The sequence below is a fragment of the Garra rufa genome, chromosome 5 (genome assembly GCF_049309525.1).
Source record: "Garra rufa chromosome 5, GarRuf1.0, whole genome shotgun sequence".
Taxonomy (NCBI): domain Eukaryota; kingdom Metazoa; phylum Chordata; class Actinopteri; order Cypriniformes; family Cyprinidae; genus Garra; species Garra rufa.
Window position 1 is genome coordinate 1,515,884 of NC_133365.1, and position 17,134 is coordinate 1,533,017.

The 17,134-nt window shown below is 35.6% G+C and overlaps 1 protein-coding gene across 1 annotated transcript; it reads right to left on the minus strand.

Annotated features, from left to right (window-relative positions):
• Window positions 1-992: 992 nt before the first annotated feature.
• Window positions 993-17,128, minus strand: dtx2 (deltex 2, E3 ubiquitin ligase). The gene is made up of 6 exons (XM_073839845.1): window positions 16,289-17,128; window positions 11,107-11,174; window positions 10,627-10,788; window positions 8,043-8,204; window positions 7,677-7,766; window positions 993-4,380 (listed from the first exon to the last, which is right to left on the minus strand). The coding sequence occupies exons 1-6, from the start codon at window positions 16,422-16,424 to the stop codon at window positions 4,120-4,122; spliced, it is 879 nt and encodes a 292-aa protein (XP_073695946.1). The 5' UTR covers window positions 16,425-17,128; the 3' UTR covers window positions 993-4,119.
• Window positions 17,129-17,134: the final 6 nt, after the last annotated feature.

Sequence of the window (17,134 nt, forward strand, 5' to 3'; positions counted from 1 at the left end):
TTTTTTTTTAGATTTATTTTTGGCATTTTCGCCTTTATTGATAGGACAGATCAGTAATGACAGGAAGCAAAGTGGGAGAGAGATGGGGGGCGGGATCGGGAAAGGTCCTCGAGCCGGGATTCGAACACTTATTTTGCCCAGCAAGGACTCAAGATTTCAAAGGAGTTGCATTCTTGTGATCTGAACCAACACTTGAGACACTGAAGAACAAGCGTGTTCGCTGTGCATCAGCATTATTCTCTTGTTAATCTTGTTTGATCTCCCCATCTGCATTAAGCGTCTTCTTACAGCATTACCACTTACCAGCGATTTATTCTTACCTACAATCAAAGGGCGCTTATTTATGAGGCGTGTTTTTCATAGTCGGTTCACTTTGGATATTTACTTAGTAAAATGAATCCCTTGGCAAACTCACAATTTCTGCGCTGCAGGCGCATGTCTGTTACTTCAAAAGCAAAGCAAATAAGATGTAGATGCTAAAAAGGTAGAAGTTGTAGAAAGTCATTACCTTTTCTATTTAAAACACCTGTTTGGATCTGATAGGTAGCACGGTGACTTTCTCTGAGCAACCAGCATGTCTGTGACAGTTTTCAGCTTTCATTTCACAAGGGAAGAACAGAATTTCAGTCTGCAGGTGAAAAGTATTTGTCTTTATAAAGCGTAAGAGCAAGAGCTCTGTGATGCATTTGTACTGCAGTCTCATAGAGCAACACTGTCCTCTACTGACAGAATGCTACATTTCAGCTAGACTTTATTCACATTCAATTATTGCAAGAATTAAAATCAGGAGTAAAATATTAGATATTGTGGCCACAATATTAATTTTTTACATAATTTAAATCGCAAATCTTATTCTTACTACTGTTTTGGTCAAATGTGGCAATTTTTTTAGCATTACTGGTGGTTTGGTTGCTTTCATTTCATACTGACGATGTCTGGAGGAGTTCAGCGTTTTATTAGTGTTCTCAACAACAAATAACAGAAACAAAAAATGTTATATGGAGTAATGTTTATTGCTGATTAGAAGTTGAATATATATTTATATATACAGTTGCATACATTGTAAAACCAAAAATCCCATATTGTGGAATATGAGATGATGGATGAATTAATGAATGAATGAATGTCTCCAGACTCGCAGTGGTAATGGACTGTATCTTAAACACTGCTGATTGTCTCTGTGGCACCATCTATTACTGCAACTCAATGATAACGCTGTGGAATTGCATTTCTACATCTATTCTCAGGATCTGGTCTACAATTAAATAAGCACTGATTTTTTTTTTAAACAACATTATGTAGTGTTGCCGAGCTCTTGAAAGTTTTACATCATTAAATAACTAAAATTCATTAACGGACATTCAAAAAAAAGGGGATCATTGCAATAGAAAATGTATTGTGTTGAATCAAGACGAAAATTAAAGTATCAGTTCATGCAAAAATAAACATCTTGCCATGGTTGACTCACCCTTCAAACCTCTATGACTTTCTGTGGAATATAAAAGAAGATATTATTTTGGTTCCCATTCGATTAAATTGTATTTTGTCTCATGAGTGAAAAGGAACAGTGGCAACATATCTTCTTTTGCCTTCCAAAGTAAGTGAGTAAATGATGACACGATGGATGGACTATCCATTTAAAGAAGTTCACTTCCAGAACAAAAATTTACAGATTTACAATTTACTCACCCTCTTGTCATCAAAGACGTTCAGTTGGAAAGAATTTTTGAGGAAAACATTTCAGGATTTCTCTCCATATAGTCAACTTCTATGGTGGCCGTGAGTATAAACTTCAAAAATGCAGTTTAAATGCAGCTTTAAAGGGCTCTAAATGATCCCAGCCAAGGAAAAAGGGTCTTATCTAGCGAAACACTTACTTTTAACCTCAACTTAACCTCAAATGCTCATCTTGTCTAGCTCTGCGTGTGCTCTGTGTATTCCAGTTCAAGACAGTTAGGGTAATTTTCTCCTTCAGCTTAAAAATCGCCCTACATCACTGCAGAAGTACCGACCAATTGTTTACAAAGTGAACGTGCAAAGGTCAAACACCCTTTACAAAAAAAGGTAAAACAGCAATGTAGGACAATTTTGAAGTTGAAGGAAAAAATGAGATGGGAGTTTTTCGACATACCCTAACTGTCTTGAACCGGAATACACAGAGTACATGCAGAGCTAGACAAGACGAGCATTTGAGGTTAAAAAGTATATAAATTGTAATTTTTTCAGTCGTTTTGCTGGATAAGACCCTTCTTCCTCAGATGGGATCGTTTAGAGCCCTTTGAAGCTGCATTTAAACTGCATTTTGGAAGTTCAAACTCGCAGGCACCATAAAAGTCCACTATATGGAGAGAAATCCTGAAATGTTTTCTTTAAAAAAAAGTTTCTTGACGACTGAAGAAAGACAGACATGAACTTGGATCTTGGATGACAAGAGGGTGAGTAAATTATCTGTACATTTTTGTTCTCCTTTAAGTCCCTCATGATTGTAAACAAAACGAAGAAAACGTAATAGCAAGTAAACACCATCACCAAATCTGACTTGATTCTTGACTTGGGGGGAAAAAAAAAAAAAAAGATTTAAAGGGATGGTTCACCTAAAAATGAAAATTACCTCGTGATTTACTCACCCTCAAGCCATTCTAGATGTATATGACTTTCTTTTTTCAGACGAATACAATCATAGTTATATTAATAATGTCCTGGCCCTTCCTAGCTTTATAATGGCAGTGAATGGGTGTTGAGATTTTAAAGCCCAAAAAAGTGCATCCATCCATCATATCATAAAAAATACTCCACACAGCTCCAGAAGGTAAATAAACGCCTTTCGAAGTGAATCGACGCATTTGTGTAAGAAAAATAGCCATATTTGAAACTTTATAAACCATAATCTCCAGCTTCCTAAAAACTGTCATACGCACATTCACGAGAGAGTGGCATTCCAACAGATAGGTTCCAGAGAGAATATGCTAGTCTTTTAAGAACTAGAAAGGCAAACCAGTCTTCTCTTGGCTTATATCGAAAACCTCAGTCATTTTTCTTTACAAATCCTTGTTTTGTACTTTGTGACTTCTGTGTTCATAGCCGCATTCGCCTACATCCTACAATGTAAAAAGTTTTCACCAGTTTCAACTTAAAAACTTAAGTTTAGCAGCTGCCTTAAAATTTTAAGTGAAATCAACTTAAGTCATTTCAACTCACAAGTTAAATCAACTCATTTTTATTGTAATAAGTTAAAATGACTTGAATCTGGTGAAAACTTTTTACAGTTCGCGTTATCCGCTGGAACGCCACTCTCATGAACAATTACGGTTATTTTTCTTACACAAACCCATCGATTCACTTCAGAAGGCCTTTATTAACACCACCGAGCTGTGTGGAGTACTTTTTTATGATGGATAGATGCACTTTACTAGACATCAAAATCTAAACACCCATTCACTGCCATTATAAAGCTTGGAAGAACCAGAACTTTTTTAACATAACTCCGACCAAATTTGTCTGAAAGAACCAAAGTCATATACACCTAGGATGGCTCGAGGGTGAGTAAATCATTAGGTAATTTTTCAATTTTGGGTGAATTATCCCTTTAAAACAAAATTGAATTAAATTACCAGCTGCAAATTCTGTAAAAGTGCCTTTCATTTGTGAAGCAGTGTATTTTACAGTACTATTAAAGATTTATGACTTGCATTGATGTGCAATTTTTACTGTTTTCGTACTGCTTTTATTTCCAATGATCATAGTCGCAGATGCTCTACTATAATGTAGTACGTCAGGAAGGACATCATAGCCCTATGATGAATCATGTGTTGAGATGGACGCCTAGATTGGCGAGTTTCCTCCTGGCACGAGATTCGGGCACCCTCATCAATCTACAACATTAAACCGAGCCGTTCCTGCGAAACCATCTGTAGCTGCCTTACAATACGGTGAAAGTAAAGATGACCACGAAGCCAGTGACCCCACATGTGCGTTAATATTCTAGACTCAGCCGAAGAGTGGGAATGGACGAGGGAAGTTGCGTTCGACCACATTCGCATACATCCAACCAACAGCGTAACTCTAGTTTTCCCTTTTCGTCAAGTTTTATTAGATCTACAGTAGATGGGACGGTCTGCTTCACATGGTTGAACCTTGAGCCCCTTGGCTCTGAGACTCTCGTTTCAGGCAGTCCTCCGTCACGCCCTGTGACGCCAGTTCTGAGAGCACATTGTCCAGGTAGTTGGGATCGGGATAGCCGTGACCGGAGACGTTGGACATCATCTCCGTCTTGTGGTGGATCTCGTTCCATATGACGGTGTCTGGCTCTCCTGTGGTGCTGGAAGTGCCCACGGTAAAGATGAGGCGCCGTGTCCACGCCACTTTCAGCAACTCCAACACCTGAAGACGGATGAAGACAGTTTTAAAGTAATCAGAGTTTTTGGTTTGCTCTGAGAGAGAGGAACGGAAAGCAGAACACTGTGCAAAGATCAACACTAAACGTAAATGCTGAGCAAGACCTGGTTGTGATCCAATGCGTACTGCGTTTCTTTTGTTACTTCACTGCAGTATGGAGTGATTTATTTTTCTTTGCAAGAGAAATCATGTGCTGTTCAATCTCACTCGCTTGTGCGGCTCAATTTTTAATGAACACTGCTAAAGGTTACAAAAACAAGAAATTATGTTCTGTGGTTATCGACAATCAATAAATGCTGGAGTTTAAATATTTTTTTAAAGGTTCGACCTTGTTTAAGGTTAGGATGCTCTGACGTCATTGGATGATTTTAGGGAATTTCAGACAATTTTCTGAAGGTACTGACAAAACTAGTCCACATCTATGAGAACATACAGGGCTAAATAACAATAACACTTTCCCTTTTGGCCATTTTTAATTGTGTATACAGCGGTGGCCAAAATTATTAGAACACTAGTTGTAAGTCAGTCTTTTGCTGTAGTGTGTCAGTAGGAAGTATCGGTTTACATTTCCAAACATTCATTTTGCTATCAATTGTAATAATCCAGTGTGATTTTTGTTTGCACAAAGAGTCTGACAACAGCCAGTGCTCCACACAGAGATCTGATCTCATCATCATCCAGTCTGTCTGGAAAGACATGAAACAACAGAAAAAGAGACAGACTAAATCAAGAAGAACTGTGGCAACGTCTCCAAGATGCTTCAAGAAACTCAGCTACAGTACTGTTAAAAGTTTTAGGCACTTGTATACAGCACAAATGCTGTCAAATGAGGATACTGTCAAAAATAATGCAACAGATTTTCTTTATCATTTAACTTCTATTAACTAAATCTTGTGTGACCACCATCCTGTGTGTTTAAAGCAGCTTTTGCTCTCGTTGCACTTAGTTGAACAGTTTTTTAGGTAGCTTTGCTGGTAGATCTCTTGAAGCATCTTTAAGACGTGCCACAGTTCTTCTGGATTTAGTCTGTCTCAGTTTGTTCTGTTTGTCTTCAACTGGCTGTTGTCAAACTCTATTTCACAATTAGTGGCAAAATTAATGTTTGGAAATGTAAACTGATATTTCACTACAGCAAAGATAGAAATAACTGACTTAAAACCATTTTTTAGCTGCTAAAAAATACTAGAAAAAAATACTGTTCATCTTCACACAAATTAAGACATTTTTAATCATTTCTCATCACTTGTGTTTATCCATTTAAATTCTAGGTAAATAACATTTTCATGCTTTTAACAGTACATAAAATGTATGTTTGTATGCCTTGGGTTAGTTTTAGAATGACTTTTATTGTCGTTGTGCACTTTTGAACCTTGAAAATGTTGATTACCTAGACTTGCTTTTAATGGAGAGACAAAAATTAGGAGATAATATGAAAAATATCTTTAGTTGTGTGCTAAAGATAAATGGAAGTCTGAAACAAGCAAATGGGTACTATCTCCTTAAATGTATGTTTGTGACCCTGTCTTATGTAGCACGGGGATGCTTGTAGCAATAGCCAAAAATACATTGTATGGGTCAAAATTATTGATTTTCCTGTTATGCCAAAAATCATTAGGATATTAAGTAAAGATCATGTTCTTAGAAGATATTTTATACATTTCCTACCGTAAATATATCAAAACTTAATTTTTGATTAATAATATGCATTGTTAGGGACTTCATTTGGATAACTTTAAAGGTTATTTTCATAATATTTAGATTTTTTTGCACCCTCAGATTCCAGATTTTCAAATAGTTGTATCCCGGCCAATATTGTTCTATTCTAACTAACCATACATCAATGGAAAGCTTATTTGTTCAGCTTTCAGATGATGTATAAATCTCAATTTTAAAAAATTAACCCTTATGACAGGTTTTGTGGTCCAGGGTCACATTTTTTTTAGCAAATTTAGATTACATTTAGCTGCAAATTTAGCTTGTCAACTTTTTAAACTGCTAAAACAGATGATGTTTTTGTTTAAAACTGCAAGAATGTCTTGTTAAGAACAGGCTGAAAATGTAATTTATTAAATGTTCTGCCATGTATACCATCATCATCCAGTGTCTATGAATTAACCGCTGTCTCAGTTTCTTATATAATTATAATAACTGTAAATTTTAAAAAGTCTTTATTGCAAATTTTCTTTGTATAGACAAGTTAACTTTAGAGGAAAAATTATATATTAAGTAGTAAATATAAAAATTGTACATTTTCTAATTAAAGATTTAAAACGTAAATACAACATTAAAAATTTTAATCTATTAATCCATTTATGAATCTCATCAAGCATTTCACATTTATTAAAATAACTCAAGGCAGTAACAATTTAACCAATATATTTTATTTGTGAACTTACGTTGAGCTTTTCTTTTAAATAGTTAACTTTGATCTATTTTTGAATTTTTCGGACTTTAAATTTCACCAAGCAGATTTCTCACTAAAAACTCCCACAGATCATGTTTTCACGTCTTCAAGTCTTATTTTGACGTAACAAAGTGGTTCTATGTCTAAGTGTGTGTTTACTTACTTTTTTTAACGCCATTATATTGTTCATTCAGACTGATTTGCGAACGCAGAAGGCACACAAACACAAGAGGTGGGATTTATTGCATTAACCAATCACAGCCGTTCATAACCAGTAATATCCAATCATATCTGAAAGGAGGCATTGCTTCCTCTCATGTGACTTCCCCCCATTCATTCTCAATTATCCCCTACCAAACTCACAGCACGCTTTAGGGTGTCTGTTAAAACTCAATGGTATCAGGGGAGGCGAGAGAGACAATGGACAAATTGGACAATGTTTCTTTAAAAAACAAAAATACAGGAGACACTGCCTCCCTTGACGGAGAAACATCACTACACTACTGACAGTGAACCATGGACCTTTTTTATGTGAGTGCACCTTTAGTTACAAAAACACAACAATACATGCACCTAGCATTGAAAACTAAATCTCTAGCCCCAGACCATTTGTTTTACTTATTTATTTTTTAAACTAGCAGTAGCCCGCTATATTTTCACACGCAATGACGTTTTTATGGCATGTTGGTGTCTGTGTGTGAATGGTAGCACAGAAAGCCAATGCTTGTGTAAATTACACCTAGTACTGGAACAGTTGATTCAGCAACTGAACAGTAATTTAACAGGTCTAATGTGTGAAAGGGGCTAGTGATTCAATATTCTGACAAATGAGCGTGGCATAAATCTTTATTTGAAGTGGGTCAATTCCCTCTATTACCTTTCTTCCTTTGTCATTGTCAGGAAGGAAACAGAAGCGAGGGAATCCTCTGCATGTATACGGCTGCCCTGGGTTTGGGTGCTCAGGACCCTGCAGATAAAGAGTGCATTAAGATGATGAGTGCTTAGCGCGGGCCGAGGCAAGGACAAAACCATTCCCACACAAAGGAATGAGTCAGTTATGCCTCTAACAAATGCAGTTGGATGCTGATATCAGTCAAAACATTTGGCTGGTTCATGTGGACCTCCAGTACTTCTTTCAGTTCAGTTATTTACCTTTCCTAAAGAGGTTATTGTTAAGAATATGCTTAAATTATGGTGTAAATAAACAAACAGCACAGCACTACATCAACTTGCAAATTCAGACCTGTATTCCGGGCGGGATGTTGTAAATGATTTGTATAGTGCCGCAGTCTGGGTGTCCAGGCAAAGACTGAGGGACACTGTAAATCTCCATCTTGCCCTTTGGCTGGGTGCCGGTCTTCTCGCCGTAGATTGTCTTACATGAGGGGCACTGCAGGCTCCCGTCCTATGGTGTGACAAAATGTGATTAATAAGAAAAAATTAAAAGAAGAGTTCATGTGAAAATATCTAGAACGTTTTTGGAACTAATACATTTTTTTTTTTGTAATTGCATGCCCCCATTGTCACTTTTACAGTAATTTTAAAAATGCATTACATAGACTAATGTTCAAAAGTTTGGTGGTCAGTAAGATTTTTTTTGTTTTTGAAAAAAAGTTAATACTTTTATTTGACAAGGACTGATTCACTGTCATTATTAGTGAATTGAACAATAGTGACAGTGAAGACGTTTATAATGTTACAAAGGATTTTGATTTTAAATAAATGCTATTCTTTTGAAATTTCTATTCATCAATTAAACCTAAAAAAAAATTGTATCATGGTTTTTTTTTTACAAAATATTAAGCAGCACAACCGTTTGCAACATTAATAATAATCAGAAATGTTTCTTGAGTGGCAAATCAGCATATGAGAATGATTTCTGAAGAATCGTGAAAATTAAGACTGGAAAAATGCTGCTGAAAATTCAGATTCAGCATCACAGGAATAAATGAAATTGTAAAATATATTAAGATAGAAAATTGTAATAACATCTCACAATATTACTGTTTCTGGTCAAATAAATGTGGTCATGGTAAGCCTGTACAAGCCTGTTTCTGCCACTGCAAAAAAAAAAAAAAAAAAATAATAATAATAATATTAAAAAAAAGCTTGTTGCGACATCTTGCAATTCTGAAAACACATTTCTTTTTTACTCCTTAAAATTGGACTTTATAACTTGCAATTGTGAGTTTATATCTCACAATTCTGAGAAAAAAAAAAGAATTACACAATATAAACTTGCATTTGCAAAAAAAAAAGGCAGAATTGTGAGTTTTCAAATCGCAATTCTGACTTTATATCACGCAATTCTGAGAAATCAGTAATTATCAATTTAAATTATCGATATCAATTTTGCCTTTATAAATTGCAATTGTGTTATTAAATCTGAATTGTGAGATATAAATTCGCGATTCTAAAAAAACATCAGTCTTTTTTCCCCTCAAAACTGGTCTTTATAACTCAAAATTTGTGAGTTTATATCTCACAATTCTGAGAAAAAAAAAGTCAGAATTGCAAGATAAAAACTTGACTTTGTGAGAACAAATGTCATAATTCTGAGTTTATTATTATATCTTGCAATTCTGACTTTGTAAACTCATGACTTCATAAAAATAATGTGAGTTATTAAATCAGAATTGTAAAAATATAAACTTGCGATTCTGAAAACATCAGTCTTTTTTCCCCTCACAACTAGACTTTATAACTCGCAACTGTGTTTATATCTCACAATTCAGAGGAAAAAAGTCAAAATTGCAAGAAAAAAAGTCAGAATTTCGAGAAAAAATTCAGAAATGTGAGAAAAAATTCAGAAATGTGAGAAAAAAAGTCCAAATTGCAAAAAAAGGGGGCAGAATTTGCAAGAAAAAAGTCAGTATTGTGAGATATAAACTCGCAATTCTGAAAACATCAGTCTTTTTACTCCTTAAAACTGAACTTTATAACTTGAAATTTGTGAGTTTATATCTGACAAATTCTAAGAAAAAAAAGTCAATTGTGAAAAAAAATCTGAATTGAGAGACAAACTTGCATTTCTGAAGAAAAAAAGTCAAAATTCTAAGTTTATCTCTCTCTCTCTCTCTCTATATATATATATATATATATATATATAAAACACAATTGTGAGTTATATATATAATAACACAATTGTGAGTTATAAAGTCAGAATTGCAGAATTGACTCTTTTCTCAGAATTGCATATATATATATATATATATATGCAATTCTGAGAAAAGAGTCAATTCTGCAATTCTGACTTTATAACTCACAATTGTGTTATTATATCAGAATTGTGAGATGTAAACTCGCGATTCTGAAAACATCAGTCTTTTTTCTTTTTTGAACCTTATAACTCAAAATTTGAGAGTTTATATCTCACTATTCTGAGAAAAAAAAGTCAGAATCATGTGTTCATCTCTCACAATTATGACTTTATAATCGCAATTGTGAGTTTATATCACAAAATTCTGAGAAAAAATTGAATCAGAATTGTAAGATAAAAATTCACAATAATTTAGATTTTTTTATTCAGTGGCAGAAACTGGCTTTCATAAAGCCTAAGAGACTGCTTTCAAAAACATTACAAATTCTTACCGACCTCAGACTTTTGGACGGTAGAGTATATTTGAACACTTTTCAAGGTGTACTTCATCGAAAAAAGTAAAATTCTGTTAATATTCCATATCCATTTTTGAATACTAACAGTATACAAATATGAACAAATCCAGGAATTACCCTATAATAGCAGGATTATTCAACTAAAAGAACTGCTTTATTTGTTTAGCTCCGAAACCCATGTCAGTTAGAAGTGTTGGTAAGGAATTGCACACCTTGGTTCCATTGTTGTACATGGCCAGCATGCAGAGCATGTGGAAAGTGTGACCACATTTTGTGAATTTGCCCACGGTGTTGGGCTGAAGAGACTGAGAGCACTCAGCTGGGACCTCATAACCAGACGGGCAGGACAGGCGCTCCATACAGATAATACAGTCCTGAAAGCACACGGCCATATGCCACACATCTCATAAAGGCAGGGCATGAGTAATACTTTTAAAAGAAGCTTTAAACATATGGGTGGATGTCATACAAATATGCACAGGTCATGTTATATTTGAAGACTTTGTGCATTGTCACATAGGAAAAAACGCATAACAGTCATGAAAATAAACATAAAAATTGTCTAAAAATGGGAACTATTTTATTTGAACAAAATATTTAATTCCATTTAATTATGGATAAAATATGACCTGTGAAATCTACCCATTTATGCTAGTACAAAACTGTTATTGGACTGTGAACTTTAAATATACCTCCTCTGGGGGCACAGGCTCTTCCTCCATGTATTTCCTAATGACTTCTTCTGGTTTCTGAGCTGGTGCTAAGAACATAAATAAGACAGGCCGTAACTTACACGAGTCCAATAACTGGCACTCCAAATAAAATGATACAACATGACTACATTTTGATAAAGATGCCTTAAAAACTTAGATTTCAGTGTTGTGGCTTGTAGAGACAGATATGTCTGTCAGCTAGGCTGTGGGTTCTGTAATTAATGATTTGCGTACTAGACAGATTTTTAACCAATCAAATGAATCCTTCCTTATAATGCACCTAAAAATAAACAAATCACTGTACATGACTGAGACTCAAGAAAAGCCAGTTTGATTTATTATCATTTCTTTTAATAATCAATGTCTCACCCAAACTCATGTTTTAAGCCATTCATGGGTTATTTAACTTTTAAATAACTTTCCTTTACAATTTGAAGTGCCTTTAAATGTAAATTTTCAGATTTTTTAAATATATAAATATATAATTAATTATTCACCATTTTGAATACAGACTATTCGTGCATTATGCAGACACTTAAAATAAACTCCTATTGTATCATTAATGCTGAATGCTATGTTTGTTTTGGTTTCTACATGAACGAATGCATTATGGAAATGTGTTTTGGTAGGAAGAAGTTAGAGATGCTATGACATTCGTTTCCAGTGTTCTTCCAAGGAACAACAACCAAATACCTAAGGCAATAACAATTGCTTTAGACTTCCGGAATCAGAGTTTGTATTAATGAGTGCATTTTTATGCATTATCGTACACTGGCTATATGCTGACACATATAAGCTTATGTAAACACCTTTAATCATTTACAAATTTCCCCTAGGAAAGTTTAAGCATAACCAATTAAAAACTCTTTATTTTTTTCCCACATCAGTCCCTAAGGGGATAAGGTGATGAAAAAAAGTGAGATGCAAGGAAAAAGTATATTTCAATGCTTCTGCATTCACTCACAAAAATTTAGCATTTCCCCAAAAAATTTGCATTCACATGAAAAACACTGAAATAGGTTTTTCCTCCTACCTCATATTCTGTCCATCACCAGTGAACCCAAAAGCACTGAAATATTTTTAAAAACAAATATTTTCTCCTTCCCATCACCATACTCCTTTAGTGGCTATGTATCTAAAAGCCTTTTAACGTAATATTTTTAAGGCTCAGGTTTACAATTGGCAAAGTTAATTGGTAACACTTTACAATAAGGTTTAATTTGTTAACATTAATTAGTTAGGTAATAGTTAATATCAATTTCAGCATTTTCTAATACAGAGCTCTACAGTGCGATATTTCGACTAAAAACCACTGCATGCGACTATGAAAAAATATTTTGGAGCACAATGTGCGAATGACCCAATCAGCATATATGTGTTTGCGCTCAGAGGAGTTGTAAAAGTTTCTATGCGTTTTTGCAACGTTGTGTGATGTATCTCAGAGATATCTCACAAATTCTTTAATAAACAGATAGTACAGAGAGTGTAAATAAGAGATTGATTGTGCAGTGTAGAGAGCTTCGTTGATTATAATCAAACTTTGTGAGATCGTGATGAACTAAGATGAGTGACAGCTTTTAATGATTTTTAAGGGAGTTTGTAAATTAAATCTTGATTATTTAACGGTTGTATTAAATCAATAAGTTAAAGGAGTAGTTTACTTTCAGAACAACAATTTACAGATAATTTACTCACCCCCTTGTCATCCAAGATGTTTGTGTCTTTTTTTCTTCAGTCGTCAAGAAATTATGTTTTTTGAGATAAACATTTCTGGAAATTTCTCCATATAATGGACTTAAATGGTGCCCCGATTTTTGAATCTTCAAAATGCCGTTTAAATGCCGTTTCAAATGGCTGTAAACGATCCCAGCCGACGAAGAAGGGTCTTGTCTACCGAAACGTCCGGTCATTTTCTTAGAAAAATATGTTTTTACATACCTTTTAAGCACTGAAACTCATCTTGCACTAGGGCTTGTAGTGCGCGTTCCCGACTTTACGTACTCACAGCGAAAGGTCACGCGTGACGTATGCGAAACTACAGACCCAGTGTTTACAAAGCGAACTTGAGAAGAGAGAATTGCAACACAATCAAATACTCTTTAGCAACAAGGTACAACATAAAGTACAACGATGTCGGACGACTTTGAAGCTGGAGGAGCACATGAGATGGAGTTTTTCACCGTTTCCTACCTTTTTGAGCCGGAATACACAGACGATGAACTCTGTCAGAGAGAGAAAACTGCGACACAAGCCTCGGGCAGACCGCGTTCAAACCAGACGAGATGGTGGTGCAAGTGGAAAATGCCAGCCATTTCCAACGGAGCAGGAATCTCAGTGCTGTCACGACTGGACCACATCTGTTCCACTGTTACAAACAATCGGCGAGTCAGCTGATGGGACTGCTTCAAGCATTCGCTGCATTGCAGAGCACGGTGGACGCAGTACGTAAAGTCGGGAACGCGCACTACAAGCCCTAGTGCTAGACGAGTTTCAGTGCTTAAAAGGTATGTAAAAAATATATTTTTCTAAGAAAATGACCGAACGTTTCGGTAGACAAGACCCTTCTTCGTCGGTTGGGATTGTTTACAGCCATTTGAAGCTGCATTTAAACGGCATTTTGAAGATTCAAAAATCGGGGCACCATTTAAGTCCATTACATGGAGAAATTTCCAGATATGTTTATCTAAAAAAATATATAATTTCTTGACGACTGAAGAAAAAAAGACAAATATCTTGGATGACAGGGGGGTGAGTAAATTATCTGTAAATTGTTGTTCTGAAAGTGAACTACTCCTTTAATATTAAGTGACATTGTCTGACCATTGCCTGAATTTGCTCTATAAGTTACAACTGAGCCGCTGTGCATGTCCATTCAAACACAGCGGTGTTTCGTTTATGAATGAACTTGCATTTTCAAACCAATCTAGGGAATCAATGATTTAATTTTTTCATTCATAAAGAGAGTCGCTTGCTTGAACGAATCAAATGAATTAATTATTCAGTAATTAAATCAGTGACTTAGTGCCACCTGCTGGCAGTTTTATTTTTAGTTATTTAAAGTATATTTTTAGTAAGAGCCCTGTAATACATAATTACAAGTTATATCTATTTAATGTTAATATTATTTAATGGACCGGAGCTGACATGAATCAACAATTAAAGGGGACAACACATATGTATTATATACTATAACATACTTTGATTACAATTCCTAAATTGTCATGTAAAACAACACCTTTTACCTTGTCAAAAACAGCTCTGTTCAACCCCAGCCTCTCATGCACATATGTTCTGGTCCTGTACAAAGCTTAGAGGCTTCTGGTCCATGTTTTTGAAAAAGTCTCCGTTTATTTAGGTTAATCGATCACCCCTTGCCCATTGATAGCCATTTTTGAAATCACTCCCATTTCATATAATCTTACAAAGATACAATCTGACTGTATAGCTTTTATCATGCTATTAGCCAAACGATAAATATTGCTGAAGTGAAAGGATAATAAGCCTCCAACTCCAACACAATGGATTCGTGATGTCCTCCTTTTTCTAAAGTTAGAAATTTATTTAATAAAGCTTGGGACACTTTCAAGCAATATGTCAGGGAGCATGTTCCATTGTCGGACATAGACTGTATTTTAGTTCTTGCATTTTTTTTTTTTTTTTTTTTATCAGTTGAACTCTATTGTACGATATATTTTTTTTATTATAGTTTCTCAGTTGTATTAAGTTGCTCTTGTCTTTTGTTCTGTTTTGTTTTCTTCTTTGTAATAATGTCCTAAAACTCAAAGTTAAAAAAAAAAAACAGCGACCTGTCTCTTTAAATGATTATGAGCCACTGCTCACCCCGCCCCTGACGTTACCATGAAAAACAAAACTAATCCACCGTGTTCTCAGCGGCTCTGATGTCTGTTGCAATTACTTTTACATTGCTTACCAGACATTGGTTGCCTTACCGCCATTGCTTACCAGACATTGTTGCTACAGCTGTGTGGAGAAAATAACAGAAATATGCTAATACTGGACAGTCCATCAGCGGTTGTGGGCGGGGCTTGAGCAGTATGACATCATACTACTCAGAAAATCAAAACAGCGTGATAATTTAAAAAAAAGGTGTCATTGTAGGGTGGTTGTGTTCACACTGCAAAGACACATTTATATGCAAACACAATGTAAGTGTATTTTGGATCAAATTTTCCGTTTAATAGTAGTATTCTTAATAATTAATGTTAACAAGGATTAATTAATACCGCAACAAATAAGCTCCTTTTTTTAGTAAACTATTGGTAGCTAATGGAACTTTACTGTAAAGTGTTACCACGAAATTTATGGATTTTAGCTAATTAAATTAGCTAAATATTTATTTTCTTATTATAATTAAATGTACTAATACTACTACTACTACTACTACTAAACGACTTGCTAAGTAACAGTTTATTAGTGTGGAAACTCAAAGAATGTGACAGAAATATCTGTTATATACATATGGCTTTTCTTAAGCAGTCAATTTTTGATACTTATCAGCCTTTTATCATACTGTATAAAAGCACACACTTCATATTACACATCCTGGTGTTAGTTTTTAGAGACGTCAGACAACACTGCAACATTGTGTTTAGGATGTTTTAGTAAGCTGATATTGAAGCAGTAAACTAACATCACTTGTGAGTGTCAGTCTGAACCTAATATCCATCTCCTGTATTTAAGATGTTAAAATAAATGGCATTAAAACAACACAGGTTATGTAGGGTTAGCGAGAAAGGAAAAAAGGACCGGGAACAATTGTTATTCCATAACCCCCCCCAGCAGACATGTCTGCATGGTCCCACAGGTGAGCAGGCAGGTGTCAAGCCGAATACCATCAATGGTGCATTCATTATGTGATCGGGAGGATGGAAGCAAGACGGCGTGACCATGACGGCATAAACGTGAAATGGGTGAAAACATGACAGCCAAAGCAAGCGATAAATAGCGAAACACAAACATCTTGCAATGGCCGGAAGGAGAGTGTGAGAATGAAGCTGAAGTACCAAACCCATTGAGGAAAATATAAACTAAAAGTAGAATGGTAAGAAAAATCAGCAATTAAAAAAAGGACAGGAGCGGCAGCAGTTTGCAGGCCAGTGGAGGGCAGGTTCGGTCGGGCTGGTTGGCGGTGCTTAACTACCTGTCCTGGACTGTCTCTTTGCCCTCTTAACGGAGCTGGGCTGGTTTTTGGTGGGCCTGCTGGAGCCACTCTGGGAGAAGGGGGCGGTCAAGAAGCGAACTCCCAGTCCTGCAGCTGACATCAAAATGGAAGCCATGCCTGGAACGGCCGGAGGCCATGTGGACACATGCAGGAGGAAGGGAGGAGGAGGAGGAGGAGTGAAGGAAAGGAAGAGTAATGAGCCAAGAGTGGAGAGGCCAACCACAAGTGAGGCATGCTCTGATGAGGTCTAAAAAAAGTTTAGGGTCCTACCTACTGCAGAGGAAATAATATCAATCCAACTACAGATGGTGACTACAATCCCACCTGCTCTTAATATTACTCTAGGACTAAATGCAGCACACGGAAGCCAATGTAATGTGATCTGATCATTTAAACCACCTTCAGAAGAAACATGGGTCTCATATTGGTCTCACAGAGCCAGACTTTTGTCTGTATAAAGTCTGGTTTGTGCTGACAGGAAGACACCATCTGATTGACATGTAAAGTTAGCAACCACAAATCTTGTTGCTTTTAAGTGACATTTATGGGCAGGGGATTTTGAAAGCCATTACACCATAATAACAGACCAGGATGAAAAGTAAAAGCTTCCTGATGCATCACAAACAACATTAAAGCAGCACAGGGTTTTAAACTTTACCTTTGTATGGCTTTAAATGGACCACCACATTTGGAAAAAAACCTGAACAAAAGCTTTACCTTTTTTTTTTTTTTTTAGACGGCAAGACTTTTGATGTTTATACGGTGCTGTCTTAAGACAATTAGCCAACTGGTTACTCAGGCAATCCACCAACAAATCGATTATCA

What these genes read in the sequence shown, in the direction of transcription:
- dtx2 (XM_073839845.1), bottom strand. Translation starts at nt 16,424, where the DNA reads ATGGCTTCCATTTTGATGTCAGCTGCAGGACTGGGAGTTCGCTTCTTG. An exon ending in AAAGAGACAGTCCAGGACAG is followed by an intron (nt 11,175 to 16,288) that starts GTAGTTAAGCAC and finishes TTATGTTCTTAG; the next exon opens with CACCAGCTCAGAAACCAGAA. An exon ending in ACAATGACAAAGGAAGAAAG is followed by an intron (nt 4,381 to 7,676) that starts GTAATAGAGGGA and finishes ATCCGTCTTCAG; the next exon opens with GTGTTGGAGTTGCTGAAAGT.